The 18,524-nt window shown below is 39.3% G+C and overlaps 1 protein-coding gene across 1 annotated transcript in view; it reads left to right on the forward strand.

Moving 5' to 3' along the window:
• Positions 1–302: 302 nt before the first annotated feature.
• Positions 303–18,524, forward strand: part of myo7aa (myosin VIIAa) — a 51,208-nt gene continuing 32,986 nt past the window's right edge. The window contains exons 1-13 of the mRNA XM_075472977.1: positions 303–321; positions 7,936–8,057; positions 11,144–11,257; positions 11,675–11,827; positions 13,925–14,109; positions 14,501–14,622; positions 15,095–15,237; positions 15,742–15,855; positions 16,645–16,713; positions 16,815–16,899; positions 17,133–17,209; positions 18,040–18,159; positions 18,349–18,491. Of these exons, the coding sequence (XP_075329092.1) occupies positions 303–321; positions 7,936–8,057; positions 11,144–11,257; positions 11,675–11,827; positions 13,925–14,109; positions 14,501–14,622; positions 15,095–15,237; positions 15,742–15,855; positions 16,645–16,713; positions 16,815–16,899; positions 17,133–17,209; positions 18,040–18,159; positions 18,349–18,491 (1,466 nt within the window). The remainder of the gene's footprint in view (positions 322–7,935; positions 8,058–11,143; positions 11,258–11,674; positions 11,828–13,924; positions 14,110–14,500; positions 14,623–15,094; positions 15,238–15,741; positions 15,856–16,644; positions 16,714–16,814; positions 16,900–17,132; positions 17,210–18,039; positions 18,160–18,348; positions 18,492–18,524) is intronic.

Raw genomic sequence — 18,524 nt, forward strand, 5'->3', positions numbered from 1 at the left:
TACTTTACCTAAATTAACAGAGGAACAAAAACAGGGGCTAAATGGTCCAATTGTAAGGCAGGAGGTTCTAGAGGCATTACAAACTCTACAATCAGGGAAATCTCCAGGCCCAGACGGCCTTAGCAGTGAGTTCTATAGACATTTTAAAGCGGAACTTATCGATCCCCTTTTGGAGATGCTAAACGAATCATTTATTAGAAGCTCTCTGCCAAGATCTCTAACAGAAGCTAATATTAGCCTCATACTTAAGAAGGGAAAACCAGCCAATGAATGTCCCTCTTATCGACCTATTAGTCTCCTAAATGTTGATTTTAAAATATTGTCTAAAATATTAGCGCGGCGTCTTGAGAAGGTCTTGCCCTTCATTATCAATACAGATCAGTCAGGGTTCATAATTGGCAGGAACTCCTGTAATAATATGAGGAGATTGTTGAATATAATTCAGCTTTCGCATCAACAGAAGTTGTCCAGTATGGTAATAAGTCTAGATGCTGAAAAAGCCTTTGACAGGGTTGAATGGCAATTTCTTTTTTCCACCTTGAGTGCCTTTGGGCTTGGTGATACTTTCAGCAGCTGGGTTAGGTTGTTATATAACAAACCACTGGCTGCTGTTCGGATAAATGGCCAGCTTTCATCTTACTTTCCTCTGGGTAGGGGAACCAGGCAGGGGTGCCCCTTATCCCCACTGTTGTTTGCCATGGCGATCGAGCCCCTTGCAGAAGCTATAAGGAATAGTCCAGATATCACTGGAATTTCAGTCAGGGAGAAAAATCATAAAATAGCCTTATATGCTGATGATATACTGCTTTTCATAACTAATCCAACAAAATCTATACCAGCTGTTTTGGAGGTGATAAATCAGTTTAGTAAATTCTCAGGGTATAAGATTAATTTTTCTAAGTCTGAAATTATGCCATTGGGTAATTCGTCCCATCCCATCTCTTGTCCTTTTAAATGGTCACCCGCAGGCTTTACCTATCTGGGGGTTTCTATCACCCCATCATTAGATGCAATGTATAAGGCGAACTTTGAACCTCTGTTAAAACATATATGTGATGACCTGGACAGATGGATATCGCTTCCGCTGTCAATGATGGGTAGAATAGCTTTATTTAAAATGAAGATTCTACCAAGACTTCTTTATCACTTTCAAATGGTCCCCATCTTACTCAGTAATAAAACAATTAGAAGAGTAAATGGCTGGATCAGTTCATTTATCTGGAACAGGAAAAAACCACGACTAAAAATGGCTAAGCTGCATATGTCTGTGGAGCAGGGAGGTTTAGCCATCCCAAATATTAGGCTTTATCAGCTGGCTGCACAGCTTCGATACATAGCAGATTGGATTAACAATGATCCAGAATCGGTATGGCTAGATCTGGAAACGGCGAATGCGGGTAATGACCTCTTGAGTCTTTTATTTTCTTTGGACTCAGAGAAAATTAAGGTAGCTAGAGACAGAAACATTTTAATGTCAACAACTCTAAGAGCCTGGCAAACAATAAGAAAGCTGGAGGGTCGTTCTAGAATATTGTCCTCGCTAGCTCCGATACACCAGAACATGGATTTTGCCCCAGCCCACTTAGACATGGGGTTTAGGATATGGGAGGAGAAGGGGATCTTAACTCTGGGACACTTATTTGATAAAGGAGTGATGCTTACATTTGAACAAATTCGACAGAAATATGATCTTCCTAGCAACCACTTCTTCAGGTATCTGCAATGCCGTAGCTTCATCCAGAATCAAAGCAGACATGACTTTGACTGTCAGACTTCACAGATAGAACGGTTGCTTCTTGATCGTGGCAAGAAAGCAATTCTTGGCCGGGGATATGCTATGCTCATCTCTGTTAGCAATGTGGACTTAGAGCATCTTCGATGCAAATGGAATTCTGATTTTGATCTTAGAATAGATGAATCTACATGGCTGGAATTGTGGAGGTTAGCTAGAGAGATTTCTATATGTAACAGAACCAGAGAGACTCAGTTTAGAATATTGCATCGCCTGCAGATTACACCACAGCTTAGGCACAGAATGAACTCAACTTTGTCTGAAAAATGTTCCAAATGTCAAGTAGAGGTGGGAAGTTATAAGCACTGTATGTGGACATGCATTCACATTGAGGAATACTGGGGTAAGATTGTGGGCAAACTTAACTTGATTTTCAATGTCCAGCTTGATGCTGATCCTCAGGTTCTGCTTCTTGGCTTGCCTAGTCGTCATATTAAAGGGTCTCATCACAAAAGACTGTTCAGTATTCTCACATTTGCTGCTCGTAAAAATATATTGCTTAAATGGATTGATAATGCCCCACCTACAATTAAAGGATGGCACAAAATTATATTTGACTTACTACCAATGGAATACCTGACGTACAGATACAAATGTAAGATTGATGACTTTGGTAGGATTTGGACCCCTTTCTTTAAATATGTAGGTAAAAGGCTTACAACCATTGTATTAAAAGGGATGATAGATGGTAATGAGGAAAACTGGATAACTGATGTTTTTGGGTGATGTAACTGGATATAAGTTTAGTTATGATTAATTTTATGATTTATTGATTCGTTAAAATAGTATTTCCTCTCTAAATAGGCTGTTATTTTCATTATTGCCCTACGTGTATTTGCTACATCGCTGTCATTTGTAATAGGACTGAGTGTGTGTACTTTGTTCCCACATCCTCCCAGTGATACTCTCACTGGTATGCTGATGTATGAGTTTATCACAAGACGTGTTGTTTGTTTGTTTCTCGTGGCCATGTTGTTTTACTTTGTTTGTTTGTATTCATGTTGAAAAACGTAATAAAAATATTAATTAAAAAAAAAAAAAAAAAAACTTACCTGCTCAGCAGCAAAAAATCTGCTCACACAGTTAGCTGATGACCATGATGGAGCATTTAGTGACAACAAGGCAGATGTTTCCTCCGGGAGTTGGTGCTGACCTTTAACAGAAGTTAGAGGAACTTAATGTTAGATTCATCTAACAAACACGAGCCAGACTCCCTATGAATGATAACGTTTCTCTGTAACTGCTGAATGTGTGAGCAAATAAACCTTTGTTAACAAGTTCAAAATATCAACTGATACATTTTTGATTGGCTGTGCTTGTCTTTGTTGTCTCTAGGTAGCAAAAACTGTATTTCAGCTTATTGAAATGTATAAAGAGAGCAAGATATGAGACGGTTACACAGACTGATATCGTCTCCATTTTAGGCATGATTTTGTTTTTCCACTAACTCCAAATGTTGATATGAGGGTGTGAGATAGCTGAAGAATAAATTAAATGTGCTATGGAACTGAACTGGAGCAACTCTCATGCTGCCACGTTATTTTCACGTCATTCTCTACATTTTTGTACATTTGTTTTCAGTTTTAAGAAATAGCATCGGTGTTGTACCGCTGCCGCCCCCCACTGGCAATAAAACGTTTTACAGCCTTTTCCAAGGTCTGTGTTTAATTTGCAAGCTTTTATTTGACACTTTGATATCAGTGGATTAAGTTTATTTGTGTTCAGAACTTCACAGACACATTTAAATTCATATTTTATGGGGCTGTTGGAGGCATCCTAGGTTTTATTCTGTCTGTCTTGTGTGAGGTTAGTTACCTTTCCACACAGGATTACATTAGCAGCTGCAAGTGAATACCTGGCTCGTGTCCAGTCTAAATTATTTACCTGATGCCATCCACTGCAGGCTGATTGGACATTACATCACAGAGCTAACAGCACACCAGCAGTGTGGCTTACCTCAGTCGTGTCTATCCAAAGCTACGTCTGTCTGAGTTCATAACAGAGATCACGATGAATATGCTGCAATTACTGAACAGGCTTTTGTTAGTTTTGTTTCACAAGTCTGTTCAAAAACAAATCTATTTGTGTACAATGATTCCTGCTGTACTCAGTAAATATGAAACACACCACAAAGCCACATCAGGCACTTGATCGGAAGAATTGAGGCACATTTTTCAAAGTGTGCTCTCAGGATTGTTACAGAAATCAGTTTAAAGACACCACTACATTCTCCTTAGAATAAACCTTCCTTTTTCAGAGGCTATAGATCTCAACCAGCAGTATGTCAAAGACATATTCTGAAGGAGAAAGATAAAAGGGTTTTACATATTTGAAACAACGTTATTTCATAAAATGCTCATTATTTGATAAAAACATCAGTTTAAGTCGGAAGGAGCCCCGAACAGTTAGATGATTAGATGACTAAGAGAAGAGTAAGAGATGGTGTTAACCCCGGATGCTGGAAAATAAAACATCCGATGTCAGGAAAGGGGGTCACGATTTTCCGCTGGCTGCCTCCATTTGCTATGGTGTCTGGTTAGATGACCTGGGGCTCCATTGATCTTTAACTGACATCTACAAAAAGCCTCTGCAGGCCAATGAAACGGTTCATTAAAACAAGTCCGTCAGAAACAGAGACTGATGGTCGTGATGGGGGAATGCTGGGGAGAGACACTCAGGACTAATGTTTGAGTCAAAGTCAGGTCAGCCAGCCATTTGTAGCTTTACAGTATGAGCACTGTGGAAATTAGGTGCATTTTTATACATTTTCTTTACTCATTCACAGTGTTTTGAGTAGGAGTAAAGCACATTTCAGAGGAAAACTAACCCTGTCATAACACCATTTCACAATAATCCACCATTTATAAAACTTGTGTATCACATCTTTTCTTCCTCTTTAATGTTATTATTTTTCTTATGTCCTCTCTACCAACTCCAGAGCTTTTTCTTACTATAATCTGCTGCCTGCTGCTGGTAGAAACAACGCTGTCATTAAACCAGTAAAAGTGTGAAAGTCAGAAAATCTAAACAGGCAGCTTTAAATGTTTGGTGTTCAACCATGACAGTCTGAAGCATCATCTTAGGCTAGTTATCCTAACCTACAAAAGCTTTCTTAACCTTTGTCGTGTCCCAAATCTTTACAATGTAAGTAGTAATGGAGCTTATTGGCCATGATGAATGATATACATTTGATTGAGTGGATATTTGACTTTGGGCTTGACAAATAGGAAAGCGTTAGCACACTTTAAAATTAGCCTAATTTGGTTGTATTATTGTAAAAACAGTTAAAGTTACAGTTAAAGTGTTGTAGCGCATAAACACAGGAAAATAGAATATATCAACCAATTAGCTCTGGGAATTTAGAGCTAAAACACCTTAAATGGCCACAGATGCACATAACAGTATGATCATCAACAGTCTTTTATAATTTTATAATATGTTTCTATTGTTTAAGAATACTTTTTCTCCCTGAATTTTATGCTGGATTCTCATGATGTGTTGATCCATGACCTCAGTATCTTTCTTCTTCCATCAGTTCCACATGTCGATAATTACCCACACTCACCTGGTTACTCACTTCCCTCTAGTTTAGTTAGTTCTTTTAAACTTGTTTCTTCACATGTTTAAACTGCTCAAGCAGCGTATTTCATTTAGTCTTCAGCAAAGCCCTTGTTCGTGCTCATTACCCGTCCTCACCTCTTCACTGCTGCGTTGGTGTCCAGCCTCACATTGTATCCTGACAAGCGTCTCCTCCTGAGCATCACATCCTGCTAAGACTAGAGAGAAATACTGACTTAAGGACCAACTCAGAGAACAAACGTCCAGTCTGTTGTGGTAACACAAACACAACTGACAGCCAAAAGCTTTTCTTTTTAAAGAAGAAGAACAGTGATATGTGCTGAGAACCAGAGTGAGATGATGCCACAGACATTATTTTAGATGAACCACTTCACATTAGCAGGCTTTGGAGTGTCCATAAGTATAAAAAGAAGTACTTTGATTCATAAAGCAGCACCAGTTCAGTGTGAAATGAAGAAGCTATGTTCTTAAATGCAGGAATAAACAATGTTTGTTGTTACTGATATGGAAGCTGCTTGAACTATTTTGTATACTTATATTAAAGCCATCCAAAGACTCCACCACAAACCTGGTTTGTTTGCCTTATAGTAGCTTTTAATGATCAAAGTTTGTCAAAATAGCTTGTTTTTTAATTTAATTTTACTGACGGATTTTTATCATCCATCTAAAATCTAATTAATTAATGCTTATTATTGGTTTGTGGTTCTGTAATTTGACTTCTAGTTTAGCAGCTATCTCATCAGTGGACGAGCACTTTGACTTCAGTGTTATTTCCATAAGCTGATCAGTTACTATGGACACCTGGATTATTTCCAGCTTTGCATTGATACCGATTAGAAATAAAGAATTAGGAGAAAGTAGGGAAGTAAAAAGAAGAAGAGACAGAAAGAAAGACATCCAACAGATCTGCAGTGTTGAATAATTCAACACGTGGTTTCTGATAAGTTTACCGTTTGCTCGGCTCTGTCAAAGGTGTGTGTGTGTGTGTGTGTGTGTGTGTGTGTGTGTGTGCGTGTGTCTGCATGTGTGTGTGTGTGTGTGTATAGCAGGTGCTCAGTGGTGTAATGTTCAGGTGGCTCAGTTTGCCAGACGAAGTATTTACTTAATTAAACTGATATGTGTGTAACACAAACTCCAACAACCGTCCATCTCACACACTCAGCACAGTCAGCGGCTCACATGTCAAACTACACACAACTAGCATGGCAGGAGAGGAGAAAAAGAAACGCAGCTTATCGGTGGACTGTCATAGAGATGCTGTAGTTTGCTAACGAAATTTAAAGGTGATGCATCCGACTGTTATGTTCATAAAACAGACGTGTAATCCTATATCTGCAATTCATTCAGTAGATGTTGAGATATTTCAAAGAAAACAGTGAAGTATGAGTATGTAGTAGGTTAAAAATATCTTAGAAACACAGTAAAAGATGTGCAAACAGACCGAGGAAGATTGTGGCTGATCTGACCAGAACATCTTCAAAACTCTGAATTAACAGCAGAAATTTAATGTCATCAAAATGAGGATTGAAAAGCTCACTACATGGAGACGGGAGACCCAGTTTCACTTCCTGCTTTCTACTGACGGGCCTGTGTAAAACTTAACCAAATGACAGTAGGATTAATTTTACTGTCGAATAAATGTTTTCATGTGCTTACTTTGGTTAAATGTGGTGTAGAAAAGCGATGGTGTGAAACGTAACAGTTAGTTGGTGGCAGAGGTACTTCTCTATGATTCAATATCATTTAAACGAGGAGCTACTGTGTTTGGGTGGCAACATGCTGCCAAAATACTTTACAGTAGAGTTACTTTGCTCTGTCTTTGCTTGGATTTCAAGGTCAAATTTGGATTTAGCTGACTTGATCTGATAGTGTGAAGAAATAATCAGGACTTTATCTGAAATAATGGGTCATTTCTCTCCTTATAAGACTCTGCTTTATGAATCTCTGGATGTCTTTTGTAAAGTTGGGCTCTTGCAGTTAAACTACAGCGATCATTGGTAGTGTTGTTAATGTCTCTGAGTCACGAAAATGCAGCATTACCAGCAGAATTTGTCCGTGGTGCATTTAGCTGTTGTGAAATCCAGCACCAGAAGAAACACCTGAGGAGGAAGTGGCATCTTGTTGCCATGGGCAACGGGGGAGGTTGATGGGGCAGGGTTGACAAAGAGTGAGTGTGTTACAGGGAGCGAAGAGGTCGGCTGGAGAACTGTCCCAAAATGTTAAAGCGGCGGAAACAAAGACGTGAAACTTAGTGGATGCCTGGATTTTTCTATTTGATCCCTTTTCTTTTTTTGAAGCACTACTAAGATGTTCACTTTTGGACATTTTTAACATCAAATATAGAGCATTTTAAAGCTTTTTAAAAATGAAACTGAACCATGAAGATGTTTAATGCTGCTTGTGGTGTCAAACTCTCCATCGCTGTGTGCACGTGAAGCGGAGACAGAGAAACCATGAAACATCAGCTCACTTCACATCTATAAATGAGGATATTTTTTCACAACTCTTTGGAAAAGAGGACTTTTAAAACAGGATAACATTGTTGGAGCGTTCATGTTTGTGAGTTTGTGTGCACGTGAAGATGTACAAGCGTCGGGACTACGTGGAACTCTATGAGAAGGATCAGGCCAAATGGGCGCTGCTACGTAATGTCAATACTGTAATGAAACCCACTACACTCCTGCCGGTACGCTGCTGGTGTGCATGTGTGTCTGAGAGTCTTAAGCTTCATGAATCACAATTATACGTCTTTAATCTTTTAGGATTTGTGTGGCGTAATAGATGAGCGTGCTCTCTTGTGTCATTCATCCAATATAAATCATATTTGTGTGGCTTTTTAATGCCTGTATTCCTATATTCGTAAGTGTGTTGCTGGTTTTATGTTTAATCTGTTTTGGGTCACAAAATCATATTTGAATTTCTGAGACCATAAATATTTTCACGCCACAGGTTTACACGTTCACATTGAAGGGACCTGCCTCCCTAAATTTGATAAATGATGAACATTAAAGTTCCAGTAAGTAACAACTGCTGTTGGACGTACAATAAAATACTCATAACTATGATTTCATTGAGGTACAACAAGCATGAGCAATTTATATGCACAGACAACATGGGTCCACTTACTTGCTTCTGCCGTGGTGCCATGTTTCTACAGTAACCCAGGACTGATAAACAAAACACTGGTCAAATGAACCATTTGGCACAGGAACCTTCATTACTGAGTGAAATGACCTGGAAGTATCAGAGCAGCAGCCAAGATGAGAGCTGTTTGAATTCTCTAAAAGATAAAACCAAAAAAAAGGAGATAATTCTGTCCCAAAACTACTTGCAGGTGCAACTTCTTGCGTAACAAAGCTCGATTATTTCATCCAGTCGGACCAGCTGTGATTCACGTGCATAAACATGTGAACAACATTCATTCATGAATTTTGAGAATAGAGTAATATAATCTCTTATTTCATATATATGACTTAACCTACGACTGAAATAGACATTTTGAAGAATATTTATTGAACATCTGTAGTTTCAGTGCTGCAGACCTACATCACGGCTGAGTGTAAGTGTGGCCAAATCGACTCTAAATTGACGAATAATTCATTAACCCTATACCTGTCATCGAGGTCGAGGAACAAAACCCAGTGAAAGACAATAGGAGGGGATGTATTTGACTGTTCGACCCGATCCAGTGGCTCCAGTGAGAGTCTTCACATCCACTGCATCAGTTGTTTGTGATCTTCCAGTCTGGTTTCACAAGAAAACACATAAGAACGTTAATGATTAAACACTACCGTTGACCAAGGCATGACACAGACAGGCAGTGATAATGGCATTCATAGGTCCAAAGTGTCCATAATAACATTTCTTCACCATCACACCATCAGCAGCAGTGTGGACAGTTGACACAAAGGAAGATGGCTTCATAGATCCATGCTGTCATTGCTCTTTACACCAAACTACATTTATTTGAACTGTTCAGTGTTGGTTTGGTTGTGTCCGCTGCAGCCTAAGATCTTTGCTGAAGGTCTTCTGGTATTGTTGCTCATCTGTCTAAAGATTGATGTTAGTCTGAAAGGATTTACTGTAAAGCAGAGTTGTTAACAGGGTCCACCAACACTGACTAACCTGACTATTCTCCTATGACTCTGTCATCAATAAGGCTTTGAATGGTTTGTTGGAGGTTTTTCACCATAATGAGAAAACTCTGCTGGTTTTGATGTGAACATTAACTGAATTTACATCCACTTCATGAATCTACCTAAAAGAGTTGCACTCAAACTGTGGCTTTTGGTGTCATGATTCATGTTTTTTTTTGTTTTGATTGGCCTGTCCTTTAGTCTTCAAGTCTTCGCTGTGGTTCATTCATTCCTTAGTTCTTTGATCTGCTCTGTTCTGTGTTAGTTGGTCTTTTGTTATCTGCGTCAGTTTTCCTCAGTTGTCATTTGCCAACTATGTGCCACTCTTCAAAAGTATTAAAGATGCTCACGTCCTGCAGGAGGTCGCTCAGAAGCTTTCAGGACAACCTTTCAGACCTTCAGCAGTTGACTGCGTAAAACTGACGAAAGTATTCCTTGCTTTAAATTTCTTCACACTAACTCTCCTGCTCTTTAGTAACAAACTATTCAGTAGTTATTTGTCCTTTCTGCTCACTTCAATACATCTCTGTGACACATTTGGTTGATTGTTTGCCCCCCTCTCCTAAAGCTTCCAGTGCAGGAAGGACTCTCAGGACCATTTTTCCTTTCAGATTTCACCATTTATGTAACAGATAGAACTGCTTTACTGATTCGATGTCCACACACCACGTAGTAAGAGAAGAATATTGTTAACCCCATTGTCTGATTTGGGTTTTAATGGAGACGTACGATGCCTGCTTTCACAAGCTTGCAAAATTTACTGTTTGTAGAACAAAGTAAGTACAGCAGCTCCTCTTTTTTCCTATTAATATACACCTCTGTAAGTGACCCTCTGGACTCTCTCTCTTCCTCAGGATCTGCCTCTTATGAGATCTGTTATACTTAATAACCCTTTTTATTACAGTATGAGAAGGCATACAGTAAATAACCTTAGAGTTTAAACCTCACATCAAACTAATAAGAAATAATTACCTTCAACTTGAAAGATATTAAACCTCACACAGCAGATCGTACCACAGCTCACATCGTAATTCCTCCATCACATATCGGCTCCATAAACTCTGGACTCTGGCTAACATTAAGGACTGTTGCCTTTATGGCCAATAAATCACGAGCATTTGTTTTTGAATGAAAATATGAAAAATAAAATGAAAGAACGTGAATTAGGAGTCCTTGTCGTGTTGTACAACATTAAACAAAGTACTGGTAGAACATTTTTAGCTGGTTTATTTCTTCGGTTGGGTGAACTTTGCAAACGCAAGAGCAAAAGAGTTTCAACGCCTCCAAGATAAAGCGAATGCAGCATCATCTGAGGTTGAATGCAGGTGGAGATACAGAGGAAGGAGGCAGGGCGACCTTATAAAGATACGTTTGGCCTGAAAACCTGCACACCTCACCAAGTGATAAACTTTCTGTTTTATGAGGTCAAAAACAAAATGCTGCTTGTCTCTCACTGGGTGATATGACCATCCTGAAAATATAACTTCAAAATGTTCAAACTCGAACTCTTTTAATCAGATACTTCATATTGATTCTGCCTCGGATTTCTCCTGCAGTCGTGCTCACGGTTATTTATTGACATTGAAGATGATCCCAGTCATAATTCAGGCTTTGCTTTGACTTGATTTCTGTGCAGGGCGACTATGTCTGGTTGGACTTGAAGACTGGTCGCGAGTTTGAAGTTCCCATCGGCGCGGTGGTCAAGCTCTGTGACTCTGGACAGATCCAGGTTCTGGATGATGAAGGAAACGTACGTTCTTAAACTGTTATATTAATTAGGAAGGAATACAAATGTTTAATTCGTTCCTGTTGGTGAGAACTTAGTGGATTGTGTGTAAAGTCCCCCTTAAATCAAGTTAACTTCCTGTATTTCACTCATTTTGTGCCTCAGTGTTTAGTCTACATCCCATAGCCTGAGCACTACGTGCTACAGATTTATTTATTGGCATCTAGTGCAACATTGTTCAAAACCTACATTATATTTACATATTTCTGAGTGGTGAAAGTAACTGAAAAAGCCAAAAGTAAAGTTGAACTTTCCTTAAATGTTCAACAACAGTAACGTGAGGCGTTAGAGCTGCAGTCCACCATGAGCCAAACAACTGTGTTTATTTTGGATCTAGCGTGCTTCTTTTTCTCACAACAAGTCACAAATACCTCCCTCCAGGAGCACTGGATCTCCCCCCAGAATGCCACCAACATCAAGCCAATGCATCCCACCTCCATCCACGGTGTGGAGGACATGATCCGGCTGGGAGACCTCAACGAAGCCGGCATCCTCCGCAACCTGCTCATTAGATACAGAGAAAAGATTATATATGTGAGTATTTCTGGCCTTACTTATTGACCCCACTTCTGTTTACCATCTTCTCAACAATTACATTTAATCACCACTGTTTACTGAATAGTTTTAGTCATGTTAAAAACATTATGTTGCATCACTTTCAAAATTTTGTTGTAAAAATGCATCCAAATAATAACATAAATAACATTTTACTCATCAACACTTGCTCCTGATTGCAAATATCAGGTGTAACTGGATATTTAGTTCAAATAAAGAGGAAAATCTTTGATTTGCAAATGTTACAAGAGCTTATAGCAATGAAATGATATTAAATAATCATTTTAAACAATATTTTTACATTCGTTTATTAACATTCTTATTTGTTCTAATTTTTATTTTTTTATTGGTTTTATTTCTCATTTTATCTTAATTTTAATACACAATTTTAATTCTCTGTTGTTTTTTAATAAGAATTATATTTCTTTTGAATTATTTGCTGTTTTACTTGTGTCTCCATCATGACTTCAACACAAGCATCGTTTGACTGAAATTAGGTTGATAAATATGGTGAAACATGAATTAAAAACCGCTCCTTTGTTAACCAATGAGAGGTTTTAAAGTGCTGGAAGTGAAACATTTGACTTAATTCATGATTAGTATCACATACACACTGCTGCTGAAGTGTCTCTTCGTGGAGAAATGTAAATCTTTATCCATCTTTATCCATCTTTATCCATCTTTATCAACCTTCTCACCATCTTCTCACAAATCCAACCTCATTGTTCAACTATCGGCTGTTTCTCTGATCTCATCTCAGTTTCATGTTTTTCCTCTCTTCTGACCTACTTGTTATCCTCCTTCCTTTTTCCTCTGAAGACAAACTGTGGTGGGAGGGTAAGTCAGATCTTAGACTCTGAGCTGTACACGTGCAATAATGCATCTATTAAATATGCACCTGTGCAGCCACACCTGCACGACCATAAAAATTGTAGCATGTGGTAGTATATGTGATATTCAGTTTTATCTGAAAACTGCATGTATGTTGCATGTTTTCAGTGTTCTTCATAAACTGAAAATGAAGAGGCTGTTCGGGTTACTTTTCTTACACGCCGCCGTATCATTGGAGGTGTCGTGTTCATGCAGGCAGGTTGTCTCAGTTAGCTCAGCACTGCAGCCTGGGTCGATGCTAATTCGTTTCCAATATGGCTGTTTGTTCTCTTGTGACGAGTACTGATATGTTCTCATTGTCCTGCATTAAGACCTGCATCAGCTCATCTGTTCTCGCCCTCTAACATCCCACCAACACAGGGTCTGATGTGTTTAACGGGTTCACTTTTATAAAGACTAACTTAATTTCTTTTTTAAAAATGTCAAACCTGCACAGAGCAGTAGACATGATTGACTGCTTGATATTGTGTGGGTCCTTCCCCACCGGGGTCCACACACTTCTCTCCCATGTACCTGCTTGCCCCACAGCCTGCCCGTGATTATCCAAAACGATGTGCACTGCAAAAAGCCTCACTTTAGTTATTTTCCTCTTTTTTTTTCTTTTTTTTTAACCCCTTGCCCTGTCCAGCATTATGGCAGCAGAATTGTAATTGAATACCCTTTATGCCAAACACATTTGCTATGCCAAGGGAAGCTTTATGAATGTACAGCCCCCCTTGATGCCCATCAACTCCTTATTTATTTAGTTATTTTTGTTACAATACTTAACATGTGATAGTGCCGAACCGGACCGGGAGACAGAGAAAGAGGGAGAGCAAAGAAAAAAAGGAACAGAAATAGGAAGAGACAATCATAGAAAACAAAGAAAAATTGGACAACCAGCTGCTACACCTGTAAAAACAAAACTTAAAACAATCCACAGCTTTTTGGGGGAATCCAGTCTTAGAGGCACCAGGAGCACCTGTAAGCAGAGCAAAAACAAACAAAACACAAGCAGCAGCAATCACATGTAACTGTGGATACAGATGACCTTAAACCACAGGACAACACAACAACTGCTTAGCGAGCAGCTACTGGGCTAATGAATGTGTGTGAGTCTGTGTATGTGCATGAACAAGAAATACACATAGATGGTCCCACATAGGTCCCACCAATAACCACGCAGTTATTTTCCTCTTTGTGCAGACATACACAGGCTCCATCCTGGTGGCCGTCAACCCTTATCAGCTGCTGCCAATCTACTCTGCCGACCAGATCCGTCTCTACACCAACAAGAAGATTGGTGAAATGTCGCCGCACATCTTTGCTATCGCTGACAACTGTTACTTTAACATGCAGAGGAACAACCGGGACCAGTGCTGCATCATCAGGTGGGAAAGAGTAGAAGGAGTGTTTGTTTTAGCCACACTGATGATAAAACCTCTGTTATTCAGCTGGTCCACAACTCCATGATGGATTATTGCTACAGATTTGAAGACATTTTAAGCTGTTTATAAGCTATTAAAAAGACTCCTCACACTTCTGATTTGTTAAATGCTGTTTGTGATCAAATACCTGAAAAACTTGTAAATCTTTAGGCACCTTAGAACGACCGAAAGAACCACAAAACTGTGATGTATCACAACAAAATATCGTTTTTTTACGTCACTGCAAAGCAGAACTGTTTGGTCTGACCGCATCATCTTTAAGAAGATACCAAATTTTATCATAACTATATATATGTATTAAACTCAACCTTTGTATGTTGATGTGGTTTCATAGCGGAGAGTCTGGAGCAGGAAAAACAGAAAGCACCAAACTGATCCTGCAGTTCCTGGCTGCCATCAGTGGTCAACACTCCTGGATAGAACAGCAGGTCCTGGAGGCCAACCCCATCCTAGAGGGTAACAAAACATATTTATGATGTTCCATAGTTCCACCATTCTGGTTCTGGTTGATTTGAGTTTTCTCTGTTTAATCTGGTGTTTCTATTCTTGAGGCCTATGACTGGTTTGGACCAAAAGGTCTTTGGTTTATCCCTTTGAACACAACCACACAAACTACTGCTCCTACAGGCAGCAGGAGGGAGATGCAACTCAAATAAACTTTTCAAAATTGGAGCAAACATTATTGCCAAGTGTTTCCTTTTACAAGCCACAAACAACAACTGTTAGATATGACGGCTGTTTTATCAACGCTGGGCTGTGTTTAGTCAATAAAAGCACCTATGGCTGTTATGTAAAACATTAAAAACATTTTAAAAAAGCACTTCAGATTGACTTGGAAACTGATTACTTGTGAACTTTTGTTCATAAACCTGACTTCATATAAAAGCCTCATGACGTCATAAAGTGGATTCTGTTGTTTCTCCTCCAGCCTTTGGCAACGCTAAAACTATCCGCAACGACAATTCATCGCGCTTTGGGAAATATATCGACATCCACTTCAACAAGAGAGGAGCTATAGAGGGAGCCAAGATAGAACAATACCTGCTGGAGAAGTCCAGAGTCTGCCGACAGGTAGGCCTTCAGCGGAGGCTGATCACAGGAGACCTTTAAAGAATCACATGTTAGTGGAAGCAAGCTGAGGGAATCGTGCTAAAGTTAGAAAAACAGAAAACTGCCATAAGGATGTAGCTGTTAGGTGTCGTTTTTCCTTCTTTATGACTGTAAGAATTAAATTTCTTCTAATAAAAAACAACTAAATACACAGAGAGGTAGTAACTTAATACAGTGAAATCAATGAAGCCTTATTTTACACTGTAGGAGTCTCCTGATATCTCCACACACAGTTTGTTGCATATATTGTTTGGTGGTACACTGTGACTCTGTCATATATTACTGTGTTATGGGCTTACGTCCCATCATGGTGTTCTCTTCCCTTTATCTGCTCTTCATGTTGTGTATATTAAAACCTTCTTATTGTCTGTGCTGCTCCAACCTGTGAATTAAGACTTGGGGAACCATATAAATGCTTTACAAGATGTTGCAACATGCGGTTTCAGTTCTTTCTGTAATCTGCAGGCTTATGATGAGAGAAACTATCACATCTTCTACTGCATGCTGAAGGGCATGTCTGCAGATGAGAAGAAGAAGCTGGGGCTGAACAAAGCCACGGACTACACCTACCTGACCATAGTGAGTACGCTTTAACATGCATGAATACAGGACATCCTTATAATCATTCAGTGCTGAATAACTGTTCGGTTTTATTTTGGTTTGTGTTTTCTATGTTTTGTTCTCAGTATTTGGAGTATTTATTCCTCGTGTTTCCTGTTTAGTTTTTACTTATTTTTTCGGTCTTGATCTTCGTTCACTTTCTAATTTATTCTGTCTTAGTTTAGTTTCCAGATTAGTAGAATTTCTCAGTTTCCTCAGCTCCACACTCAGCTGTTCATTGTCACTGTCACAGCTGCAGTCACTTTCTCATTAGCTCCCCACAGATTCTCCTTTGTTTGTCTCAGTCACATCCTTGCTGTCGCTACTCCGTTTGCAGTCTGTTTCCTGTCTCCAAGTTATCGTTTTTCATCAATTTAGTTTCTGGTTTTCCAGCCTGGCTGCGCTTTTTGTTTGTTTAAATAAAGTCACCAGTTCACCATCCTCCCGTATCTGCATTCCTCATCAACCTCTACAATCCATCAATCTGTAACAATAATGAGAGAGTTCACTTCAGATGGTCTCAGAGCAATTCTTACTGTTATAAACCAAGTTAGCAACAGACTTTAATAAAGGCTTCCTGCCTTTCACTCTTGTTTGACTGATAAGCAGCTTATTCCTCAGCTATAATGTGTAAATGTAAAATGGATGTAAAACATCAGAGACGATCCTCATGAGAGAAGCACACAGTATGTATATAAACTGACACTTACAGTGTTTTCTTTCTCTTTAAACATGGACTGTTCCCCATCCATCTCTGTTCCTCTGCAGGGAAAATGTACAGTTTGTGACGGCCGAGATGACTTGAAAGAATACTCCAACATCCGCTCTGCAATGAAGGTACAACAAAGGTTACTTTATCATCTACCAGTTTGTGAAGCGTGACTCCGCTCATATTTGAAGGATACTGATGCATGTTTCCATGTGTTTTGTTTGCTCAGGTTCTGATGTTTACTGATAAGGAAAACTGGGAGATTTCTAAGCTCCTGGCTGCCATATTACATATGGGAAACCTGCGATATGAAGGTAACACTGTATGCTTCATAACATTCAGTTATGTTCCCCAGTTCTTTAGTTTCCTTTAGTTTCATGCTTGCCACTAGTTTAGAGCTCTTTTTTAAACACTTCTCCACTGGGGCTCTCTGTATACGTAGTTTATTGTGTAAAACCACTGCAGTCCACACTGATTGTTTGATAAATCTTTTGCATTAAGTATGTTCTGTTGTTTTCATTTATCTTGTTGACCTTTGACTTTGCAGCTCGCACCTATGATAACCTGGATACCTGCGAGGTTGTCCGGTGCCCTCAGCTCACCACTGCTGCTACACTGCTAGAGGTGACGCACAAACGCACACGCTTTCATGACACCTCTCGATCTGTTTCAGTAGCCAAGGATTCATCTACAATGAACACGTAACTCTGACATACTGGCATCATTTTACAGAATAATTATCACTCAGTTCATGGTAAAAAATGCCCCTCCAAAAATAAGTAAAAAAACAACAAATACGAGACGTTTTTGCTTGAAATAAGCAAAAAAATCTGCCAGTGTAACTAGTGAAAATCGGTTTGTCAAGATTTCTTGAAATAAGATGTGATATTTAAGACTTTTGAGATAAAAGGGATCTTGAAATTAGCTTAACAACTTCTTCAAATGTCAAAAAAAGCTTGTTTCACATGACATATGACTCAAAACAAGATGTTTTCAAGACTTTTTCCCTGAACAAGATATTCAAGATGTATTGTCTTAAAACAAGTCCCTATATCTGGCTGAAATGGTACTTGTTAGGCAGTTGTGTCTTATATTAAGTGTAATGAGATATTTTAAATAGAATGAGACAAATATACTTTGTAAGATTTAGATTTTTTTGCAGTGTTGTCTTGAGTTCTTACAGCAGAAGATGAGAGACGCTCTGAATCGGGCCCAAAGTTGGGCAGTGTGCACACTATAACTTTCATGAAGCTTCAGTGTCATACTTTGAAAAGGACTCAGACTTTAGAACAAAAAACAAATGGAATATTTGTTCTTCAAACACTGACTGTACCCCGGGAGCCTCTGAGTCTTTACATAATAATCCACTCTTGTCCATAATCACTGTTCAGTGCCATGTAAGTCGAAACACGAGGAGGTTGAGGTTGAAGGAGCTCCTGTGTTTGTGTGTTTAGGTTGATAGTAAGGATCTGATGAACTGTCTGACCAGCCGAACGCTGATCACCAGAGGAGAAACCGTCTCCACTCCACTCAACATGGAACAAGCTCTCGACGTCCGAGACGCTTTTGTTAAGGTACGACGCATAATTATTGCTTCCTAATTATTTTCACTGCCTTTGTTGCACATTACTGTGAAACCATCATCAGAGACGTACATCGAACACATAGACAACGACAAACTAAACAGGGACTCAGCGGAGCTCTAAACTTCCAGGGACTTTTACATTTCTGAACGATGTCTCGGCCTGTGTGTATGTGCGCAGGGTATTTACGGGCGTTTGTTTGTGTGGATCGTGGAGAAGATCAATGCAGCCATTTACAAGCCTCCATCCTTCCAGCCCAAAACTCTCAGACGCTCCATAGGACTGCTGGACATCTTCGGCTTTGAGAATTTTACTGTAAACAGGTAAAAACGCACACTTATCGCACAGTATCCACC

The sequence above is a fragment of the Odontesthes bonariensis genome, chromosome 9, assembly GCF_027942865.1.
Source record: "Odontesthes bonariensis isolate fOdoBon6 chromosome 9, fOdoBon6.hap1, whole genome shotgun sequence".
In the NCBI taxonomy this organism is placed as follows: domain Eukaryota; kingdom Metazoa; phylum Chordata; class Actinopteri; order Atheriniformes; family Atherinopsidae; genus Odontesthes; species Odontesthes bonariensis.